This window comes from Schistocerca americana, chromosome X (genome assembly GCF_021461395.2).
Source record: "Schistocerca americana isolate TAMUIC-IGC-003095 chromosome X, iqSchAmer2.1, whole genome shotgun sequence".
In the NCBI taxonomy this organism is placed as follows: domain Eukaryota; kingdom Metazoa; phylum Arthropoda; class Insecta; order Orthoptera; family Acrididae; genus Schistocerca; species Schistocerca americana.
The window spans coordinates 909,088,723-909,114,624 of record NC_060130.1 but is presented as its reverse complement, the minus strand read 5'-3'; the positions used below and the strand labels follow the sequence as shown (position 1 = coordinate 909,114,624).

The window sequence follows — 25,902 nt, the reverse complement described above, 5'->3', positions numbered from 1 at the left end:
GCTTACTTGGCGGCTGTGTCTGCACTCTCATTACCACAAATTTCGAGATGACAGGTTCCTAACGAAATGACACTTATTTACCCTTCTTCTGTACAAATACAGGGTACCCTGCATGTTCTGGACAAGGTTCTCTGCTGAATACATTTTCTGAATGTTTTGCAGAGGACTAAGTCAGAACAGACTAGGAAAGTCTTCTTATGAGCACATTTCACCTGCTTGTGAGTAATCAGGATCACAGTAACTGTATTGAGGATGCTGAATTTTGCTTATGGGAAAACTCTCACGATATTGTATGTGAAAACAATGGAATAGTCAACAAAGGCTTCTTAGTTGGAGCCTTCTGTGTAACCCACTGTGTCATTACAATACCCTTTTATAATACAAAGGAATGTATGCTAATAGACAAGAGTTGTACCTCCCTATCCTATGTTTTTCCCCATCCAGTAGTGTGTGGTTGTTTAGAATACAACAGTATTTCCTGAACCGAATCTGGAAGTGGTTTATGACTTCCACCCTCTCTAACAATGACAGTTACCATCCACTGTGAGAACAGAGCTCTTAGGACCATCATCATGTATCCCTTCCATGGATCTGGGTATAGTCGTTTGACCACACACAGCTGAAATGATCACGGAGGGTTCTTTTCACACTCTACATTAAATACATTACAACGAAGTGGCCTTAAATTCCTGGGGTGTACCCTACAAGATAATGACAAGCAAATTAAGGGTGCCTGTACTGCTGCCAACAATGAAAATAGAAAATGGAGAAATGACCAAAGTCAGGAAAGAGCCTAGTGATCTGTTGATGCAAGTGTTAGTAACACAACACAGTAGACAATGAAGACAAAAAAAGCTTTGCACAAATATGGATGATAACCATAAAAAAAGAAAATCTCCAGTGCCTGACAGTATGATTTTAACCAGCATGTCGGTGATCTTACTTGTGATAATTACGTATGAAGAAACAGTCACAAACATGATTGTTTCTTCATAAGTAACATGACAGTGTGCTGGTTGAGGTGCTTCAGATGTTAGAAGGTAACATAACACTATTTTTGACAAGTGTAATCAATGACTGCTTGCAGCTGCGAAGAATTCTGACATCATGGAATAAGTTGAAGTTATCATAAAAAAGGGGTGGGGAAGGGGGATGGGGAGGGGGACGGAAGAGATCGAGATCCTACAATTCCAAAGCAATACTGACCTATTTGCCTTAGACAGAATGTGGCAAAAATACAGGAGCACCATTTATGTAAGAGGCTCATATGGAACTACAAGAGTTTAAGGGCCTGAACTATAATCAATATGGATTCAGAAATGGACATTTGACCAAAGATGCCATAAGCCAGGATTCAAATGAATCACATGCCATGGAATTAATGGTTGACATTGCAGGTGCGTATGACAATCAATGGTGGCTGGTCTCATGCCCACATCTGCATGAATGTCCTACCACCCTGTACAAAAGCCTAAGGGGTTATTGCAAAATCAGTACCCAAGGCTTGCATACCCTACTGAAAGCATACAGAAGGCAATTACACAAGGTTGTTCTCAGGATTCAAACTGTGGACCCATACTATGGGACACAGTGTTAGAACTCTTACAAGAGAAAATGTCTGTCACAGCAGAAGTCAGAGGTCACGTAGCATGTGCACACAACATCTTACCCATTGTGTATTATACGGTATGACATATTGCTGTGCCTGTATAGTTCAGAAATACAATGCAATGTTCCTTCAGACATGCATGCATACAATATGGAAGTTTGGGTCTAGCACTCCACCATATAGCTGATGGCTGTCCATACTTGCAACTATGAATACATTTCATGTAATTGTGTGTAGGGTAACAAGGACACAAATTGAAAAAAAGAGGAACAAATGTGTTGCAAATTTTATATGACTGGTATCAGCCACCTAAACTAAAAGTGGTTACATAAAATACAGATCATATACTATTAAAGGAAAAATTATAACACTCAAGAAATCCTAAAATAAAAATCAATAATGAATTAATTCTTAAGAGTAGTTACCGGTGTCGGAACCTAATGTGGGTCACAACACAATTTCTAAGTTCAGAGGTGAAGCATAATTTTTTGTCATCCGTTTCTTGGTATGCAAGCGACTGTGTACAGAAGTGAAGCAGCATAGGGGTCAGTAGGAGACGGAATAGAATGACACACATTAAGTTAAGGAGGCAGATTTGGAGATGATGGGAGAAATGAGTCTCTGGGTTGGCTTATTGGTCTGCTTTTTATTGCTTCTTCACGTGTTAGAAAGGAACATGCACAAGAGCACAGACATTGGTTATTTATGAACACAGATGAGGCATATTATATTCTCGAATCAATTACCAAAACAAATGGCCACTCGGACCTACAACTTAGTTAAGAAAGGGGCATACACAGTAATGCATGGTACTGTAGATCACGGACCTTGGAGGTGGCAGATTCTTTTGTTCTAATTGAACCCTTTAGGTTCAAGTACTCACCAAATGTACGTGACATACAGACACAGGTAAGCATAGACAAATGCACAATGGAAATCAACAACACTAACCAAGAGGTATGTACAGGCAAACTTTGCAAGTCCTCCATAGTGCAAAAAGTTAACTGAGTCTGACTGCTAACTTACATAGTACACTTGTTCATCCGAGGCTGCTGTCACTTGCTGGAACTCTCAAATTCTCCCAATCTCTGCCTTGATTGGTGTTTGAGGTTTCTATATACAAGTAGGCTGCATTTTTATAGGTTTTATCTCCAATTCACAATTGATGCACATGAAATCAGCTGTTTCTATGTGTATGACCTATTAAGGGACTGATGAAAGCAGCTTGCTATATGCACCTCTACCTAAATTACAGGACTTACAACTAATATTCATACCTGGATGATTTTTCCTTTTTTCTTGGCAACCTTTCACAGTTTGTCCATTACACCAGTAGGTATCTAGGAATCATTCTTGATGAAGGGCAAAGTTTTCTAGCCCATGCAAAACATACCAGTAAAAAGTCAGCTGCAGCTATGCCAAAGAAATATAGCATAAAATAAATTTTGTCTGCCTTTGCAATTATTAAGAATATACCATGAATACGTTTTTCACATATTGAGGACAACATTGGCAGAGGTAATATGAAGAGACAGAGAAGTATGTTGATAAGATTAACTGGAGAATATCAAATAATAATGACAAATGCTTTTTTTATTATTCTTGGGATCTGGCAATGCATTAAACCATACACCACAGAGGTGCAGTGTATTCGCAAAAAGAAAGAGCAAGAAGAGAGAGAGAGAGAGAGAGAGAAAGAGAGAGAGAGAGAGAGAGAGAACCATTAAAGGAGAATAGACATACAACAAGTTGTAAATAATGGAGACGTTATTAATAAAGGAGGGAGGAGAACAATAGTGTTTAATGTCTTGTCAACAATGAGGTCATTAGAGATGGAGCACAAGCTCAGATTAGGGAAGGACAGTGAAGGAAATTGGTTGCGCCCTTTCAAAGGAACTATCCTGGCATTTGCTCGAAGCACTCTAAGAAAATCACGGAAAACCTAAATCAGGATGGCCAGGTGGGGGTTTGAACCGTGATCCTCCTGAATGCAAGTCCAGTGCACTAACCACTGCATATTAATAGACGGGCAAGGAGCCTGGGAAAGCACTGCTACTGGCAGATGACTGTATGAAATATTTCCTAATGAATGAATGAGTGAGGTTTGGTTCACTTTATAAGTGGAAAAAAGGACGTATAGAAGGAGAAGTGAGCTAACAAGCCCCTGAGCACTTTGTCATCAAGTTTAATCAGCATACTAATATCACATACAAAGACGACGAGAGAGAGAGAGAGAGAGAGAGAGAGAGAGAGAGAGAGAGAGAGAGAGAGAGAGAGGGGGGGGGGGGGGGGGTGTTGTTGAGTAATAATCGTGTTTATAATACAGGATGTATCAAAAAGAATCATCCCATTTGACATGTCTATTTTCTGAAACTAAGAAACTAATAAACATTTACAATGAATTTTGTTTTTTTTGATGAATGAGGAATTCAAAAAGTTGTTTCTTTTTCCCCCATACCTTTTCATAAGTGTTCAATATGGCCCCTCTTGAGACGCATGGCATATATCAATGTGGTATGCAAATTGAGCCCACACTGCAGCAAGCATGTCTTGAATTACACCTTCCACGACGTTACACAACATCTCAGGTCATTCATTTTTGTTGGTATCAGAGGCACATAAAAAAGAGGCTTTTATAAACCCCCACAAGAAATAATCGTATACAGTCAGGTCCGGTGACCTTTGTGGCCCGTAATGTAAGGCTGAACCATTTGGTCCAGTGCAACCAATCCATTGTTCAGTAATACTCTGATCTAAAAATTCCCACACTTCCAGATGCCAGTGTGGCAGTACCCCATCCTGTTGGTAAATGAAGTCATTTGAATCAGTCTCCAAGTGTGGTGAAAGTAAGTTCTCAAGCATATTGACATATGTGCTTTCTGTAACAGTGTTCTCGGCAAAGAGAAATGGATCAGACACCTTTTCCTGTGAAACTGCACAAAACACATTAAATCTTGAAGAGCCCCTCTCATGTTGTACAACATCATGAGGTTGTTCCACACCCCATATTCTCACATTATGATGGCTCACCTTTCCATTTACATGGAACGTTGTCTCATCACTGAACACTAAGCGTGAAACGAAACTACCATTCTACATCTTGGCAAGAAACGAAATTACAGAATTCCACATGTTGCTGTTTGTCACCTTCACGAAGACCTTGTAGTAGCTGAATTTTGTAGTTTCATGTGTAAACGTTGACTCAACACACACCAAGCAGTCATGAGAGGCACATTGAGCTGTCAAGCTGCATGGCAAACGGATTTCTGTGGACTCCTTGTGAAACTATGGTGAATGCACTCGACATCTGTGTCAAGATACTCGAGGACGGCCTTTACACAAACAACCAGTTTTTCGGAATTGTTCATGCCATCATAAAAGCTCTGTGCCATATGAGGATCCACACCATACCTAGTACAAAAGTCACGCTGAATAGTTATTACTGACCCGCACTGCACAAAACGTAAAACACAAAACGCTTTCTGTTGTACCGACACCGTTTTTTACTAGAACTGAAGTGGGCACACACTACTGGTACCTAGCGGGGATCATGTAAAACTCAAGAGTTTGCTCTTTTCAACAGTACATTATTCACATACATATCTCAAATAACATAATAATTATGATTTTTTTTTAATCGGATGATTCTTTTTGATACATCCTGTATAATTAGGGACAGTGGATTGTATAAACTACTAAACTGTTTATCTGAAAAGATGTCTTAACATCCAATGGAATTGTACTGTATTTGGCGGTCTGGCACAGAGTTTTAATCTGGCAGGAAGTTTCATATCAGCACACACTCCACTGCAGAGTGAAAATCTCATCTGGAAACAACCCCCAGGCTGTGGCTCCGCAATGTCCTTTCTTCAATGAGTGCTAGTTCTGCAAGGTTCGCAGAAGAGCTTTTATGAAGTTTGGAAGGTAGGAGACGAGGTACTGGCAGAATTGAAGCTGTGAGGATGGGTCGTGAGTTGTGCCTGGGTAGCTCAGTTGGTAGAGCACTTGCCTGCGAAAGGCAAAGGTCCCAAGTTCGAGTCGCGGTCCGGCACACAGTTTTAATCTGACAGGAAGTTTCATATCAGTGCACACTCCGCTGCGGAGTCAAAATCTCATTCTGAAAATGAGACCCAACTACAAGAAAATAACAGCAACCATGGCCAGCAAATGTGAGAAAGGAAAAGAGCACCAATGGTAGCTGGGGACGACCCAAGTACTGTCCAAGAGCAGAAGCAAGAATTAAATATCTAAAATCACAGATGTTGCATGTAAGTATCACTTTGTGGCAGGAGAAATGGATCAAGTAACAACTTGAAACAGAGCAAGCTGGGATCTCCCATCTGCTCTTATTGCATAGCTATTAATAATTCATTTTTTTCCTATTCATTTCCCACTTTTTGTTCAAGTATCTAGAATGTGCATGTGTAATATGTACATGAACCCATCAAACATTAATCAGGCTCTGTATCACTTAGATTTATTATTCAGATGTTTCAATGTACTGATTCCATTAGTATAACTAGTTTAACTGGAAACCATGTTAATTAGAAGTTAACTACTGAAAACTTTACTATAATACGAGATAGGGACTTTGACTGACCTATCCTTTGACTGACATATCCTACTTGACTAATAGTCAAGTAGGATATGTTGACACCATTCATTACTAAGACCAATATCCAGACTTTATAGTAACATACTACGATTTTCCTGAAAATACTTAACTTATCTGCCATCAAAGTTCAAATAAACTCGAAATTACTCTCATCATTTGTGCCATTATGCCTGCTAGATTTGAGGTGTTATCACTATACTTTTTTGCTCTAATTTTTATGAGCTGAATGACATACTTCATTAACTAATTAAGTCAGTAATTAAGAATTTGCATAAATCTGCAATATCAACGATTATAAATCTAATGATGAGGCCTGTGTTCATAAATGGGTTATTCCCAACACCGATGTATGATTCCCCCCCCCCCCCCCCCCTAAACTACCACATATTTTGCAAACCAATTGACTATCATAATGTAGAGGTCAGTCAAATTAGCAAATTCTAACCTAGCCATTTTTCAAATCAAAATGTTGTTTACACAATACGTTATTACGTCAGTCTTTATATATCACTCATCATTCCTAAATAGTCAGTCTGCTGCCAGCATGCACACATACATACAATGTGTGGCGATCAAGATCCTATCATATATTTTTGTATCTCGTATCTTTGTGAATTTCTTCGGTCAAAGTTCACACCTAAATGTCAACTGTTTTCAGGTAAAAATATCTATCATTAATTCAAAATAGTATGTAAGTTTTAATTAATAATGTGCAACAGGTGGTACAATATTCACAGCACGTGTGGATGCAGATAAATGGAGAGCCCATAGCAGGACACTCCAGGTCGTTGCTCCTTGCACTTCATGTTTCAGATGTAAGTGGAAAACATGAGACTGATATCAGAGTCTAGAAGTGGCCTTCAGGTTAGAGGAAAAAGAGGCTTAAGAGGGTGCCTCTTGGTTGATGCAAAACACAAGCAAATACCAAGATGTGACAGCCCACGTAATGTGCAAGACAGCCATTATGATGTATTCTGTGTCACTACACTGAGGTGACAAAAGTAATGGGATAGCGATATTCACATACACAGATGGTGGAAGTATTGCGTAAACAGGGTATAAAAGGGCAGTGCACTGGCAAAGCTGTCATTTGTACTCAGGTGATTCATGTGAAAAGGTTTCTGAAGTGATTACAGCCACATGATGGGAATTAACAGATTTTGAATGCAGAATGGTAGTTGAAGCTAGACACATGGGACATTCCATTATCGAAATAATTAGGGAATTCAGTATTCCAAGATCCACAGTGTCAAGAGAGTGCCCAGAATACAAAATTTCAGGCATTACCTCTCACCATGGATAACGTAATGGTCAACAGCTTTCACTTGATGACCGAGAGCAGTGGTGTTTGGATTGAGTGGTTAGTGCTAACACACAAGCAACACTGAATGTAATAACTGCAGTGGGACATATGATGAACACATCCTTTAGGACCAGTGCAGCAAAATTTGATGTTAATGGGCTATGGCAGCAGATGACCGACAAGTGCCTTTGCTTACAGTACGAAATAGCCTGCAGCACCTCTCCTGGGCTCATGACCATATCGACTGGCTAGACCACCGGAAAACGGGGGGCCAGGTCAGATGAGTCCCGATTTCATTTGGTAAGAGCTGATGGTAGGGTTGAAGTGTGGCACAACCCCACCAAGACATGGACTCGGGTGTCAACAAGGTACTGTGCAAGCTGTTGGTTTCTCCATTATGTTGTACGCTGTATTTACACGGAATAGACTGGGTCCTCTGGTCCAACTGAACCGTTCACTTGACTGCAAACAGGTATGTTCGGCTACTTGGAGACCATCTGCAACCATTCATCACCTTCGTGTACCCAAACAACAATGGAATTTTTATGTATGACAATGCGCTGTGTCACCAGGCCAAAATTGTTCACGATTGCTTTGAAGAATATTTTGAACTATTCAAGCGCAAATGATTTGGCCATCCAGACCGCTCGACATTAATCACACCGAACATTTATATCAAGAGGTCAGTTCGTGTACAGAATCTTGCACCTGCAACACTTTCCCTATTATGGACAGCTATAGAGGCAACATGGCTCAATATTTCTGCAGAGGATTCTAACGACTTGTGGAGCCCATGCCATGTTGAGTTTCTGCACGAAACCAGGCAAAAGGAACTCTGAACGATATTAGGAGGTGTCCCATGACTTTTGTCACCTCAGTGTGTAATTCACTACAAGAAAGTGAATATTATAGATTATGAATACTGGTATTTAATGAAATTTTATAAATCAAGGAACCAGCAGCATGTTTCACAGAGAACCAGAGCATGTGACTACAAACTGGTAAAATGAACATACTGTAGGCTGATATTTGTATCAAATTATAGGTTTAATTTAGAATTATATTAATTTCAGACTTTTGTAGGATAATCAGTTCTTATTGCTAGAATTTATTTTGTTATGTAATTGATGCAATTTGTGCTCTTATTCTCATTTATGTGATTGTACAAGCAATTGTGTTCTTTGATTTTGTTTCTATGTAGAGAACCAGAGATATGACAGCAAATAAATAATAAAAATAAAATTCTTTACATGGCTGACTCAACATGCTATACTTAATAGCGTGTGGCCCTGAGGCTATATCCATAGGAGCAGACAAGATGTTTTCTTGTTCTCACATAGATGAAGTCAATTTACAACCCAGGTCTGGATGCTGTCTCGTGTTCAAATCTCACTACTCGACTGTGCAGCATCCAGTTCGCTCTACTGAACAACCATTCCAATGGCTTTCTTCGGAATTCTCTACCATCTGGAAAATGTATGAATAATAAGGAAGTGGTCACTTGAGTGCAGATAAGTAACCACTTTTTACTCTACAATATCTGTGCGGGCAGGCAAGCAGAAGAAAAGCTCAATGGCCGAAAACACTCCTGTGGTGGATCTGCAATCCATTGTTTGACCTCTGTTCAGGAGACAGGTGTCTTCCGATACAACGAGGCTCTGAAGAACTTGATCCCTGGAGCAGGTTTTGTTGGATCCCCCAAAGCACATGCTGTGGATTTGAATCTCCACTAAGTAAGAATGGCCAGGTGAGATGCCCACTTAATTTAGTCCACGAGAGCTTCTTTATCGAGTGGGTCATGAGGTGAGAAGTGCGGACAGGTGAAGGGGTATTGGTGGTGGTGCTAGTGGGGGAAGTAGGGGGGGGGGGAGAGGGAGAGAGGGGGGGGAGAGAGGGGGGGGAGAGAGACTGACTAATGAGCAATGCCACCCCATCCCTTGTCACCAAGTTCATATTTCCTGTGGAGACAGAATGTTCTTAGAATAGGGGCAAAAATGGTTTTCAAGTGAGTCTCCAGCAGACACAGGCACAGCAGCTTTTTGTGTGGTAGAATCTGTCATCCAGAAAGTAAGTTTTGAATCTGTTCAGTGAATAATGAACTATGGGAGCTGTCTTTCAGTCGAGGTTTTCTTTTCCTATGTCTCTCTGCCATGGTGTTGTGCAGGAGATGTCACGGAAAAAATTGACTGGCTATTTGGTTTCTAATGCAGGCCTTTATGTCCACAAGATTGCTTTCAGCATCGGAAAGTGACAGTTCTCAGCAATCTGATGGTTGTAATAGAATTTTCTTGGGCATTGTGTAGTTTCTACCTAAAGTTTTTTTTTTTTTATTTGGAGGTTGTAGTGTTTGCATGGATAAAAGGATGTGGACTTTTTAGCTTCTCGATTGTGAATAATTTTGTTTGGAAAAACCACTGGCATGAAAGCATTCGAGGGTTCACAGATAGTTACCCCTCACATGTGCAGCTGCAAATACATGTATTTGTGCCCATCTGATGTTTGTGTTTGCATTGATGCATTTCTCTTGGTGACTGGTGTTCCAAGAACTGATTTGAAGGGTGTAGCAAATGCTGGAGGTTGCATCACCTTGAAGGCTTTCTTAGACTCACCAGATAGAATTCTCCTCATCACTGTCAAACTCAAGAAACTACAAAAAAGTGCTAATTTAAGGAGATGGGACCTGGATAAACTGACTAAACCAGAGGTTGTACAGAGTTTCAGAGAGAGCATAAGGAAACAATTGACAGGAATGGGGGAAAGAAATACAGTAGAGGAAGAATGGGTAGCTCTGAGGGATGAAGTAGTGAAGGCAGCAGACGATCAAGTAGGTAAAAAGACGAGGGCTAATAGAAATCCTTGGGTAACAGAAGAAATATTGAATTTAATTGATGAAAGGAGAAAACATAAAAATGCAGTAAATGAAGCAGGCAAAAAGGAATACAAACGTCTCAAAAATGAGATCGACAGGAAGTGCAAAATGGCTAAGAAGAGATGGCTAGAGGACAAATGTAAGGCTGTAGAGGCTTATCTGGCGAGGGGTAAGATAGATACTGCCTACAGGAAAATTAAAGAGACCTTTGGAGAAAAGAGAACCACTTGTATGAATATCAAGAGATCAGATGGAAACCCAGTTCTAAGCAAAGAAGGCAAGGCAGAAAGGTGGAAGGAGTATATAGAGGGTTTATACAAGGGCGATGTACTTGAGAACAATATTATGGAAATGGAAGAGGATGTAGATGAAGACGAAATGGGAGATAAGATACTGCGTGAAGAGTTTGACAGAGCACTGAAAGACCTGAGTCGAAACAAGGCCCCGGGAGTAGACAACATTCCTTTAGAACTACTGACAGCCTTGGGAGAGCCAGTCATGACAAAACTCTACCATCTGGTGAGCAAGATGTATGAGACAGGCGAAATACCCTCAGACTTCAAGAAGAATATAATAATTCCAATCCCATAGAAAGCAGGTGTTGACAGATGTGAAAATTATCGAACTATCAGTTTAATAAGTCACAGCTGCAAAATACTAACGCAAATTCTTTACAGACGAATGGAAAAACTGGTAGAAGCAGACCTCGGAGAAGATCAGTTTGGATTCCGTAGAAATGTTGGAACATGTGAGGCAATACTAACCTTATGACTTATCTTAGAAGAAAGATTAAGAAAAGGCAAACCTACGTTTCTAGCATTTGTAGACTTAGAGAAAGCTTTTGACAATGTTAACTGGAATACTCTCTTTCAAATTCTGAAGGTGGCAGGGGTAAAATACAGGGAGCGAAAGGCTATTTACAATTTGTACAGAAACCAGATGGTAGTTATAAGAGTCGAGGGACATGAAAGGGAAGCAGTGGTTGGGAAGGGAGTGAGACAGGGTTGTAGCCTCTCCTCGATGTTATTCAATCTGTATATTGAGCAAGCAGTAAAGGAAACAAAAGAAAAATTCGAAGTAGGTATTAAAGTCCATGGAGAAGAAATAAAAACTTTGAGGTTCGCCGATGACATTGTAATTCTGTCAAAGACAGCAAAGGACTTGGAAAAGCAGTTGAATGGAATGGACAGTGTCTTGAAAGGAGGATATAAGATGAACATCAACAAAAGCAAAACGAGGATAATGGACGGTGATGCTGAGGGAATTAGATTAGGAAATGAGACACTTAAAGTAGTAAAGGAGTTTTGCTATTTAGGGAGTAAAATAACTGATGATGGTCGAAGTAGAGAGGATTTAAAATGTAGACTGGCAATGGCAAGGAAAGCGTTTCTGAAGAAGAGAAATTTGTTAACATCGAGTATAGGTTTAAGAGTCAGGAAGTCGTTTCTGAAAGTATTTGTATGGAGTGTAGCCATGTATAGAAGTGAAACATGGACGATAAATAGTTTGGACAAGAAGAGAATAGAGGCTTTCGAAATGTGATGCTACAGAAGAATGCTGAAGATTAGATGGGTAGATCACATAACTAATGAGGAGGTATTGAATAGAATTGGGGAGAAGAGGAGTTTGTGGCACAACTTGACAAAAAGAAGGGACCGGTCGGTAGGACATGTTTTGAGGCATCAAGGGATCACAAATTTAGCATTGGAGGGCAGTGTGGAGGGTAAAAATCGTAGAGGGAAACCAAGAGATGAATACACTAAGCAGATTCAGAAGGATGTAGTAAGTACTGGGAGATGAAGAAGCTTGCACAGGATAGAGTAGCATGGAGAGCTGCATCAAACCAGTCTCAGGACTGAAGACCACAACAACAACAACTGTCAGTTCCCTAATTTTTCTATCTTCTGCATTAACATGACTGTCCCTGCTCCACTCAAGATGACCACATGGTGATTCTGTAACAAATTAATTTGCTTCATGCCTCTGAGCCACATCAACTACATGACTTCGAGTTACATCGTATAGGGTTTGGTATGTAAGATATAACGTTGAGGTGGATAAACCCAGCTTTGATATACTCATGTAGTATGAAAGTAAAGTGTTAAAATAAATACAACAGCTTTTTTCTTTTTTTTTTTTTTTTTTTAGTCGTCTATTTGTGTATCTTTATAAAGGTCTATTCATGTATCTTCATGATGTTTTTCACCACTGTGATGCCAACATTTGACCATTCTTCCTCCCATTCTTTGACATCAGTTACCATCATATGGTGGTTGACCACTCCATTGCTGAAAATAAGGATATTATGCATTTCATTTACTATAGGAGTGTCACCTAATTTCTTTTTTTACCGTAACGGCTTAGACGCGTGTTGTGATAACTGTTCCAACCATTAGAGTGCTGTTTTGAAGTAGTTTGATTTCTTTCAGAGACCCAGCAATTGCTTCTCTAACTTCTGTTTATAAGACCCTTTCTCTTTCTTAACTACTATAAATGAATATTTCATGAATTTCCTCCATTAATGCCTTTATCATACCACCATTAATGCATTTATCATAATTTGTACAATGTGTTTTGTCAAAACCTCTTTTTATTGGGTGGGCCTTGTAACTTTGCTCAGCTGGTAATCTGCCTTCATTAGCAGCATTGTCACTATGTTGAAGATCATTTTGTTGTGAAAGTATCTTACACACACGTATGTCTCAAACACTGTACACTGCACTGCAGTAATTAATTTTCAATTTCTTCATGTTTATTTATCACCAATGTTCATGGTCTGATAATCAGCTTCATCATAAGAAGTAATCAAAAGCATACAAAGCAGATGAACAGTTAAAAAATGGTTGAAATGGCTCTAAGCACTATGGGACTTAACATCTGAGATCATCAGTCCCCTAGACTTAGAACTACTTAAACCTAACTAATCTAAGGACATCACACGCATTCATGCCCGAGGCAGGATTCGAACGTGCGACCGCAGTAGCTGTGTGGTTCCAGACTGAAGTGCCTAGATCCGCTCGGCCACCGCAGTTCTAGGCGTAACTGACTAATAGTGATGTAACTGACTAATAGTGACAGAGAGACGGTGGCAGTTTGACTGCATAACACAGTGGCTACATTTTGTAGTAATGAATGTGACCTAGTAACTGACTGATACACCTACTTATATTAAAAATAATTAGTTATCACAGTTTTAATATTAACACAAAAGTTAGCAAACTTCAAGGATACTGCAAGAAATGCACACTTCAACATAAATACAGATGCTAGGCAAGTCTGCAGGTTTCACTGTTGTATTTGACCACAAATGGCACCTGTGCAAAGTCCTCAATACATTCTGAGTGTCAGTGGTGGTCAAAACAGTGTTTTGCGTAGCTGTGAGTGCACTATATCACAACTATGTGAATTCAAAAGTGGGCAACTTGTTGGTGCTCTTATGGTGGATGCTTCCATAACCAAAGGAGTCAGAGTGTTTTGTGTTTCAAGAGGCTGTATACTAAAGACTTACATCACCTACAAGGAAGGCAGAAAAAAATCATCCACTAGGCCACAATGTGGACCAAAGTATGTGCTGAGTGATCATGACAGACTGTCACTGAAGAGGATTGTGATGAAAATTAAGATGATGACAGTTGCGAAAGTCACTGCAGAACTGAATGTCACACTCGCAAACCACATCAGCACTAAAACAACACTAAGGACTAGTTGGAATTCAAAAACCACTCTCCAATGATGCAAACCCCAATAACAAGAAAATGTGGTGCTGAAATGATAAAACCTGGACTATGCAGCAACGGAAGAAAGTCATTTGGTCTTGTTTCGCGCTGTTCCCAACTTCTGGCCAAGTTTGTGTCCTGAGAGTGAAACATTGTGGCGGTTCGGCCAAGGCTTCCATTCAATCCCTTGTTGACCAGTCTGGTGCGGCAGTTGAAGATAGCAAAACGAAAGGTGAATTTTAAATTTCAGCTTCAAGAAATCGTTCACACAAGAGAGCCATACAAACATACCATCATTTGACAATCGGACAGCCTCTCGTATGGACGATATAGTAAGAAACATACCTGGTATAGAGAAACAACTGAAAGATTTGAAAGCACCAGATCCGCATAGAATCAAAGTTCGATTTTACAAACAGTATTCTACAGCATAGGCCCCTTACCTATCTTGCATTTATTGTGAATCTCTCACGACTGGAAAAAAGGTGTAGGTGACTCCAGTATATAAGAAAGGTGAAAGAACACACCTGCAAAATTACAGACAAGTGTCCCTAATTTCTGTTTGCTGCAGAATCCTTGAACAAATTCTCAGTTGAATATAATGAACGTTATTGGGAGCTTTTGTGCACGAATTAACACAGTGTTAGAACGCATCGCTCATGCAAAACTCAGCTTGTCCTTTTCTCACATGATATACTGAGAACTATGGATGATGGGCAACAGGCAGATTCCATATTTCTAGATTTCCAAAAAGCATTTGGCTGTTAATGAAGGTACGAGCATATGGAATATGTGAGTGGCTCAAAGACTTCTTAAGTAATAGAATCCAGTATGTTGCCTTCGACGGCTAGTGTTCATCAGAGACAAAGGTATCATCACAAGTGCCACAGGGAAGTGTGATAGAACTGCTGCTGTTATCAATATACACAAATGATTTGGCTGACAGGGTGGAAAAATGCCAGTTAAAGTGGATGAGTAGGAAGATCAAACCTGTAATGCTCGGATACAGTATTACTAGTGTCCTGCTTGGCACATTCAAGTCATTTAAATATTTGGGCGTAAAGTTGCAAAGTGATAGGAGGTGGAACGAGCATGGTACGGAAGGCGAATGGTCGACTTTGGTTTATTGGGATAATTTTATGAAAGATTGGTTCACCTGTAAAGGAGAGCGCATTAAGGATGCTGGTGCAATCTATTCTTGAGTACTGCTCAAGTGTTCGGTATCCATATCAGGTCGGACAGAAGGAAGACGTTAAAGCAATTCCGAGGCAGACTGTTAGATTTGTTACCAGTACATATGAACAACAGGTAAGGGTTACGGAGATGGTTCAGGAACTCAAATCGGAATACCTGGAGGGAAGGTGACGTTCTTTTAGAGAAGCACTGTTGAGAAAATTTAGAGAACTTGCATTTGAAGCTGACTGCCGAACAATTCTACTGCCGCCAATATACATTGCGCATAAGGATCATGAAGACAAAATATGAGAAATTACGGTTCATACGGTGGTACACAGACAGTTGTTTTTCCCTCACTCTATTTGAGAGTGCAACAGGAAAGGTAATGACAAGTAGTGGTACAGGGTACCCTCCACCATGCATCGTATGGTGGCTTGCGGAATATCTATGTAAATCCAAAGCCATACTGTGGTATTCCATGGGTCCCATGATACTCTGCAAGGTTGCATTACTTACAAGGATTATGTGATTAGTCTGGCTGATCAGATCCATCCCATGGTACAATGTTTGTTGCTCAGTGGTGGTGCTGTGTTCCAAGACAACAGAGCCCCTGCTGCATCATTCAGGACTGGTTTTGTGAGCATAAGAACAAATTGTCACATCTCCCTGTGCCACCACTGTCACCAGATCTCAATATTAATGAGCCATTGTGCTCTAATTTGGAGAGAAGGGTCCGTGACTGCTATCCACATTCGCCCATCGATAACTGAACTTGCCACTATTTTGCTGGAATAATAGTATAAGATTCCCTTGAAAATCATACAGGACCTGTATTTATACAATCCGAGACAACTGGAAGGTGACTGTTTTAAATGCCACAGGTTTCTCACATCGTATTAGAAATGGTATTGTACGGTTTTCTTGGTGTTTCCTTACTTTTGTCCAACCCCTGAATAACAGAATGGACAATTGCAAATTGTTAACAAAATTGCAGAACAGAGCAATAATGCCCGTGATTCATAGATTTTGGGATGCATTTTAACTGTTTCAATAAAATCTGTACTAATGACCCCTGACAAACAAGGCACTGATTCAACCTGTTACATACTAGTCAATGTTTACAACAATACTATAGCTTTCATTGGAGTTCATCAGGATATTGAGAAATTGAAACTGAAATTGAATTCCATATTACCCAAGTTGTTCTCAGGTATGTGAAATGTACCTTTTCCCTTTCATGACCAGTGGGACCTATAGTTTCCACTTACTTGTTTTCACAACAAGATCAGCGGTAATCAGTCTTCCCACTTTTAGCTTGTGCTGCCATCTCTTGTTATAGTGTGCTAAGTGGTGTCCAGAAGCTATTATACATCTACATCCTTTGTCAACCAAAGGTGGTGTCTGAGTGAATCAGAGCCATTAATTTGACTGCAACAGCTTTCTTCATATTCTGCACTTTTCTTTTGTGTGTGAAGTGATTTGTATTATATTCTTTCTACTTCTATATTTATAATGGAGACAGTATATGTCTCCGTTTGAAAACTTTTATCACTGGAAATCATACAAATATTTTAATTTAGTCAAACTATGTATCTCACTGAACTGTGTGTAGTGTGCAAACTGCATGGCTGTGAAATCAGCATTGTGTTTGTAGTACATTTATCATCGTTCAGAATGCCTGGAATTACGCCAGAAGGCATTCTGAGAATTTTGAACTCCTTACCAGAAGATGTAGATTCAGATTTCAATGGCAACTCCTTTTCCTGATGGAGACATCGATTCATCGAATACTTCACAGGTTTCAAACGAAATTAGTGATAACATTATTGTACCAAATGATTATGCCGGTTTCGATTTGACAATAAAAGCTTGTGAAATTGGAACCACGTCCCCTTGTCACACTAGTGTATCTCACTCAACCCTATCAAGAGCTGCTTTAACATTCTGTCCCAGTGAAGTGATGTTTCTTATTTTGAAAATCTTCCAGTGAAATTAGAAAAAAGACCCAGAAAATCAGGCTGATTTCTCAAAGTCTGATAATGAAGTAATATATTTCCAGTCTTTATTTACAGAAGATCTGTTGCTATACATTTGCAATCATACAAACTCGTATGCATACCATAAAAGATAATGTAGGGAAGTAAACAAGTAAAGTAACTTCCAACTGCCAGGACATAACCATTCCTGAGCTGAAAGCTTTAATGCAAATGCTTATTTTTATGGGTATACATCAGCTTCCACAACTTGGAAATTATTGGAGCAGCAATCGTAGGCATCTCATCATTTGTGTCAAAGCATCAGTACAATAAAATAGTTGAGAAACTGCATTGAATTGACATCATTGGTGTCAAAGCATCAGTACAATAAAATGGTTGAGAATCTGCATTGCATTGACAACAACATATGTGTCAAAGAGGGACAACTGAGATATAACAAGCTGTACGAAATCCAATCTGTCATCACTCCATAACAAAGAATCTGTGTGAAGTGCACAATCCACCACCAGTTTTGGCAGCTGATGAACATATATTGGCCTTCAAAGGATACTCTGCACTAAAACACTATATGCTAATAAAACCAGTCAAGTGTGGTTATAAAGTGTGGTGCTTAGATGATGCAAAGACTGGGTTAATTATAAACTTTGACATCTACACTGGATAAAAAGACAAAGATAGGTCTGAATTTTTGTAGGGTGAATACGCTGTGCTTACACTAATAAATGAAATGGTTGGAAGAAAAAGGGTGGTGGCCTTTGACAAATATTTTACAAAATATCAGATAATGCAAGACTCACTGATTTTATGGCATCGGAACAATTCAAACTGGAAGGATATGCCAGACATTCTGTGGGGGTGGGGAATCAAAACTTAGCACAGGATAATTTGAATTAGCTGTCAGGTGATGCGTTGCAGCAGTTAAGTAGCAGGATGGTAAACCTGTGTTTATACACTATCAAATTATCACAATCTCAAAAACACAACTATTCTGACAATGAATAAAGATGGTAACAGAAGTGAAGTATTCTGCCCTACTGCTGTGACAGAATACAATAAAATAATGGGAGGGGTTGATACGAGGGTGTGCCAGAATTTTTTATGTGAAACCTCTTCCAGCTTTTTAAATAAAACAAACTTTATTATCATTCTACACCTTTATTCCCCATGTCTAGATACTTATTTATCAAAATAACCATCCTGATGACGAATACATTTATCCCAAGAGACCAATTTGTTGATATCCTCACTGTAAAAAGTTTGAATTTGTTGATAGACACAACCTGACCTCTGCTTGCATCACTTCATCACTATCAAAGTGAAGTCCTGGAAGGTGCGCTCTAAATGGATGAAAATCGGTTGGGGTCAAGTCAGGACTGTACGGAGGATGATCAATTAAAGTGAACCTGAGGTGTTTGACTGTTGCCGAGGTTGCAGTGGTCATGTGTGGTCTGGCATTGCCACGCAGAAGGATAGGGTGCTCCATACTTGGATCGTTACAAACTTGATTACAGCACACTGTTTCTCACACACTAAGATAGTTACGTAACACACCGCCATGTAACACACTACAATTTGGAGCCCTCTAAATGCAGATGGTTGCGTCTTGTGTCAGCGAAGCATGAAAGTTGATCAAATAATATGCATGATATGTAAAATCTCAACCAATAATCAGAGCAGAATAAAACCTTTGGAGGCATTAATTTTCAGCATGCATTCACAGATTTTATCAGCTACAACAACGCAAGAAGAGTATAATGCAGGCCATCATTCACTGAAATGGTGGCACAGGCTGTCTCTCCTGATAGTCAATTTGCCATGTGTTTAATACCTGCATTATACAGAAGCTTCAAAAGACAGAAGCAGGCAAGCCAGCTCATCCCTGGCTTCTCATGTCTTAAACAAAGAGGAAGACCTGTGCATCTCCAGACACTGGAAAGGGGTGTGTTTGGAGTTACAGATCAAGTTCGTCCGTAGAAAGTTGGGTCTCATATGCCCAAGGGTGCAACGAACATTGCATAGCACGATGTTTCACAGTACATCACCTAAGTGAACTCAAAGGACAGCAGCAATTAACTAAAAATAAACAACATTTTTAATTCCCGGGTTGAGTTACTAAAGAGTTCAGTGGGAACAACAGTTCCCACTAATTTTTTTGTACCTATAGGCTAATCTCCGAGTTTCAAGATTCTAATTGTGATTCTACAAGTGGTTTCTTGGACCAATGAAATGCTCATAGAAAGTCCAAAACTTCTGGAAATAATATGGTCATGAAAGGGTAAAACACAGCAGTTAGGTGAGGAACATTTTGTACGGACTGCATTTGTACAAGATTTGTAGGAAAAAGGAAGGATATGGTTAGATGTCCATCAATGGCAAGGTCAATAACAGAAAAAGAACAAGCTCAGATTGAGGAAGAACAAGAAAGGCACTCTGACATGTCCTTTTCACAACAATCAACCTGGCATTCGCCTTAAGCACTTTAGGGAAACCATGGAAAATATAAATGAATACATGAATTTCTTGGGAGGCTGAAAGAGACCAAATATCAAGGTAATCAGTCCCTTTCTTCCGTTAGTTATTGCCTAAACGTTTCCTGGAGAAGAAATGGATGGACTGCCAATTCGATCTTTGAGGAGTCATCTGAGGCAGGAGATCAGATAAAAAGCAGAGGGAAGGAAACAAAATTTCGAAAGATAAGACACTGCAATGAGGTAGGAGAGGTGTGTCAATCTGAAGCAGCCAGAGATCCTTGGGTCTAGTCTGCGATGAGAGGTCAACTTCTGTACCCAACCGGCAATCCCCTTGCCACTATAGAATACAGGCTTAATGCACAAGTCACAGAAGTTTACAAATGTTAAATAATATTCAAGGTAAAATAAAAGGTGAAATGTAGTGAAACAGAATGGGATGGAGTGGGAGGGAGGGTGTGAGTGAACAAGCCAGAAGCAGCTGGAGGTCACCCACGTTCATTCTCACAGCGAATCGTCAACTTCTGGATCAGTCCTACAGTCCTCCCACCACTTACTGCAGTATACTGGTTGAGTGTTCAAATGAGAGACTGGTAAAAAATGTGACAAGATCAGTGACAAATTTTAAATAAGTGTATATAAACACTCCCCCAAATAAAACTTAAAACTAAATCTGAAATTTGAACATCACTAGGGAACAGATTTTTATGTGCTAAATATTTAAAATATATTGTTTTTTATGTAGGAAAAATAAAAAAATATGCATAAAAGTAAAAAAAATATTTTGTTTCAATATCACAAAACTGCAAGTACTTTTGTTAACAAAAACACTCACCAATTATGCTGACGCAGTAGTGGAATGAAACAACTCGCTGTTGCAGTGAACCATGAAAACTTTCTCCATGTTTTCCATCACAAATCAATGTCTTGAATCAATGCACGATACCAGAAGAAACTTTCAACATCACATGATGATAGTCTTGCATGTTTCATCAAAGTAATGCCACTGGCAGACACATTTTCAATTTACCATCACGTACTTCCCCTTCCAAAACCTTGGCAATTTTACACTTAGTATGAAATCACAATTTTTTTCAAAAATATTTTTTAATTTCTGTTTAATAGCTTCCACTTTTGGACCTTTGAGTGAATTAATTTTTTCTCAGTGTTACGCATTTCATTAACTGTCCCAGTTAAGAAGCTTGTTGATGTTTCTAATTTTTTAATAAAGTGAAACAAAAATCTCAAGTTTGCAAAAATGTAATACAATTTATTTTTTAGTGTACTCTCATTAAATAAGTTCTGAATAATTTCAATGAAGAAGTATCATTGTTATTCAGTTCATTAATCACCCATTTTAAATTTTCAAAACTGTTTCTCTAACACGCTGCAGCTTCCAACAGTGTCCTGCAATGAGTAAGTATGGGTCTACGTGGCTGTGCAAGATCTGGATTTTTGGCTCTGAAAAAATAAATTATTGTTGGCTCTTTCTCAAAGATCTTTTTGCCGTCTGAGATCAATATGTCCACTTTGGGATACAATGTATGTATCTACCCACATACTCTGTGTACACCATGTATTATACAAGTTTTGTATATTGTGTGGGAAGCTTACAGATAGGCCATCAATTGCCTTTTTCATGTATGGAGCAGCATCCATAAGTAAGAGTAAAATACTATCATATTTCACCCCATTTGGCTATAACAACTCCAGAGATTCATTGAATAAGCAAGTCATTCTTACACGATTTGATGCTTATCTTTCTTTGCGTGCTAATAGAACAACGCCGGAAAACTATTTCACTATTTTCTAGCAAAACCTACAACATTTCCTACTTTTCTGCAGCTACAGTCTGGTAATTCATCAAGGTTTACCCAATTCTCCCCCCCCCCCCCCCCCCCCATTCTGCTCTGATCTTTCTCAGCATTTCTTCGTAACAGGCGGGCAGTCATATACAATTTTCTTAATGTTGATTCATCTAGTGTTTCAAAATTTGTGTATTTTGTAAGAAAATTTCTGAGTGTAGGACTTCTCATTTTATATAAAGGAATATCACACAAAAGGTAAGTATTGCACAAATCTGCATAACATTCAGAACTTCCTGAAACCAGGGTATTAAGAGGAAGCTGCTTCACCTAAAAGAAATTATCTACAAACCGTACATGAAGCAGCCATTCTACGTTTACTACCTGCTAAAGGCTGCAGGACTTTAGATCATTTATTGATTTCTCATATTTTTGACAGAACAGAATTCTTCCATCACTTGTAAAGATGCCACTAAATTCAGCAACATACTGCTGCAAACAAGAGTGAACACTTTATTTTCAGCACTATATCACCAATTACTTAAGATACCATAGTGTGTAAACACTTTGCCATAAACAGGACAAGGGCAATGACTGAAGACTGTTGTGTACATTGTGTCAGCCATCCACATCATAAATAAGGGATTCCTCTTTCAGATAACGAGGCGGCACGTGTAGTGGAATCACTCACTATGTTATACATTTACGAGTCAAGTTCATTCAAGCTGTGTTCTCGTAAAACAACAATAAAAGAGATTTTCTGTTAAATTTAAAACTTATAACAAAGAAAAGTAACAAATTATGTGCTTTAGCAAAATTATTTAAAACATTTATTTACATAAAATATTACAAAAATATGTACTTTATGTGAAATAGAATCAGGTCTACAAGTGCACTGCTTCGGAAATTTCTGTCTCAGTTTCAGTTTTTATCCAGGAAAATAAATAAATGTATAAATAAATAAAATTATTTACATAAAAACCCGTTCCCTAGTCATCACATAACAGCAGTTCTTATCAAGGAAAACAAACAAATAAATAAATAAATGTATAAATAAAATTGTTTACATAAAAATCCGTTCCCTAGTCATCACATAACAGCAGAGACAAAGCTTCAGCGTCTGCCGCAGTCAGAACGAAGTACCTTTTACTGGCTTATTTACCAGACTATTTCTCAGCTCACGTGTCATTCAGTGGCCAAAAATTTATAAAAATATAAACAAAAATCTGTGCTATCCCCATCTGTACGATACAATCAGTTCTTTTCAGCTTTCCCTCGAGTGAAAGCAGAATTGAAAGATTCCAAATTTTGGATCCACGCAACGTATTCTGCAACAAAATTAAAATTTCGAGCAGAATTTTCATTATATTCTAACAACACTAAGAGGGATGAAACTGTTACGAAATTCAATAAGGCAATTGTCATGATGAATACTTTGCGATATAAAATTTTAGGAACTTGTATAATAGTTTGTTATATTAGTTTGAAAACTTCAGAATTGGCAGCAAGTATATTGTAAAACTTGAAACACCAATAATGTGTAACTATTATTAAAATGAAGTTGATGTACCACATTATCAGATGCCTTAATCATCACAATACATAAGATTCATCAACTAACATTCCAAAGCAGTTGAAACTAATCACAAGCATCCAAAGGTGCATCTCACTGAATTCCATCAACTTCTGTAAGTCAGTAACCATATAAACATTATCAATTTAGAATGAAACTTCAAATGAAGAATTCTACTAGAAAAGAATTGCTCTATAATGAATAGAATTATCAGACAGTATTTCCAACATTACACAAATATCTAAAATTATAATTACATCTCTTTCAGTATAAGTACAAGGCTTTTCATATATTACCCAATTTTTAAAATGAGTGCTAAAATATTGTTTTTCAGTTTACAGTACTGTATTTATTACTTTTAATATCGACTGTCATTCTGATTACTTGATTAATTATTGTTTGTGTCTTTCAGAATCTCAGTTGCCATGGAGCAGTACACAAAGGAGGTGTGTGTTATCGCTGTGAAAACACATTACAAAACTGGCGAGTGCTATGCACACTGCAAACTTCATGGGATACTCTGATGTAATAATGCTCCTACAACTTCAACAGTACTGTGGTTGATAAAGAAATTTGAGGTTTCAGTAGGATGGGGTTACATGTCACACATCCCTTGAGACAATAACCCTAACTCCATGAAGAATTCCCTCAGTCTGTGATCTCACTTCGAGGTGACATGCAATGGCCTCATAGGTCTTGTGACCCTACTCTGTGTGACTTGTTTTTATGGGATTATGTGAAGTCCAAGGTCTATGAGAACAAATGACAAACAGTTCTCCAACTTAAAGAAGACACTGAATGTGTCAACAACAACATCAATGGAGATGTCTGTGAAAGGGTCATCGCGAACTTCATAGATCGAGTAGCTGCCTGCAAAGACAGTGGACGGGACATATATCTGATATAATCTTCCACACTTAAACAGGACAGTTTGTTGAGGAAAATAAAAAAAAATATTTTTATGTATTTTTTACTTAATTACTACATTTTAAAAAAATGCGTAATATATGAAAGGCCCTTTACTTCTGCAGTTCAATTAATCATGAATATACACGCAACAAAAGATTAGTAAATGATAATTCCCACACTGGATCATACTACATTTACAACATTTCCTTAAAATTTATGATGTTTCCTTAAAACTGTACCTTATTATGCCGCAGATCCAGTAGTCTGAGATTGGTCTTTAGAGAGGCGCTTTCAATAATGACATTCAGGTCATTAGTACGCAAATTATTGTTTGGAAGAACCAATTCCATTAAATTCGGAAGAGTCTTTATGAATGGTGGAACAGCTGATAAATTAGTATCACTGACTTCTAGAAGATTTAATTTCTTCAGTCGTGCAACAGAACGTGGTAATTCTGAAATTTTAATATTGGAAATCTAAAATGGAAAAAAAGAAAACAGTTAAAAGTAAAGTAACTGGAAAGCAATGTGAAATGCAGCTGACAATTAAACAATTAAAATAATTCAATTGCTTTATATTTCAGCCATGAATACTTAAGTCACAATCCCCTGGATGACAAATATTTTTGAAAATCTGTTTTGCAATCCCATAGATTTTCCTTTTGGAAATGTACTGTTCTGACAAACAACATTTTACAAACCACATTTCATGTTACGAGACTCATGAGTGAAAGATCTTTGACACGAGACAATATTTTATATTTTACGAAAGGAAGTGAGAAGGCACAACTCAACAACAGCTCTCCATGAACTATAATGCTGCTGACATTACTACTACTACTACTGGTTTAAAATGGATGTTTACTAATAGTTTAACCCATGAACCACACTTATAGCAATAACAGATAGGAAGCTTATTAACACTGGCATTTACCTGCATTTCAAGCAACTGTACAAAACTCCAAAATGATTGTAAATCTTTTTAGTATCAAAAGAACGTAGGTTGGTATCAACTCACAGACTGGCAGTCAAACTCTGCCTCTGATCCCAGGGCAATCCATTTCTGTATTCTGTCACTGAGAATACACCCCAAGTGCTCTTTAATTATCTCTAATTTCACTGCCTCTCTTCGAGCACTCACCTATCCCACACTGCTGTCTGTAAAAATCAGTATCAGAATTTGAATCTAATCCACCAACGGGTGGCCGCAAAATTTTCGTTCTTGTTCAAGACTGTGTGGTCTGTTAGGAAGAATCGCAGCTTTTCCAGTGTACAGGCTGGGTACGCTGTTACACTGTCATTAGAAAGAGGTTTATTCATTACCGAGTCATAATTTTGTAAGCAGAACATTCAACAGGTCATGTGAGGAACAGCAGAAAGGACATTGCAATGAACAGCATTATTTACAGATGTGTGCTTTTAAGTGTTTCTTTTAAGCTGAGATCAAACAATGGAAAACCCAGAACATAATGTTTTGAAAAGGGTACTTTTAAGTTGACTTCTGAGGTGTGAAATATGAGGAAAAATCTGTAGATGTATATTTCTTGATGTTATTTGTTAAGATGATTATAGGGTAAGGCTTTCAACTGATCTCCAGGATCTTGCAGCTGGCATCGTGTGGCTTAGCAACCACATAGTGTCTGAGCCGTTTGTCACATTTCCTTCTGTTACATTTTCGTGTTACAAACCATGCTATTTCTTTCATCTTTCCTACTGTCATCCCATTTCATGTCGCTGATGAGAGGAGTGTTCTGTCTTGTAGATATCCTGCTGTTAACAGACGTAAGAGCCTCAAGGGCTTGAGTTTTTGTTTCCAAGTAAGGTACAGATGCCGTACTGGCATCTAGGTTCTGAAATGAAAAC

At 38.6% G+C, this 25,902-nt stretch overlaps 1 protein-coding gene across 2 annotated transcripts in view; it reads right to left on the bottom strand.

Annotated features, from left to right (window-relative positions):
• LOC124555191 (leucine-rich repeat protein 1-like) overlaps positions 1 to 25,902 on the bottom strand; it is a 113,597-nt gene that overhangs the window by 32,028 nt on the left and 55,667 nt on the right. For both annotated transcript variants that reach the window (XM_047129035.1, XM_047129036.1), the window contains exon 3: positions 24,280 to 24,516. In XM_047129035.1, coding sequence (XP_046984991.1) covers positions 24,280 to 24,516 — 237 coding nt within the window. The remainder of the gene's footprint in view (positions 1 to 24,279; positions 24,517 to 25,902) is intronic.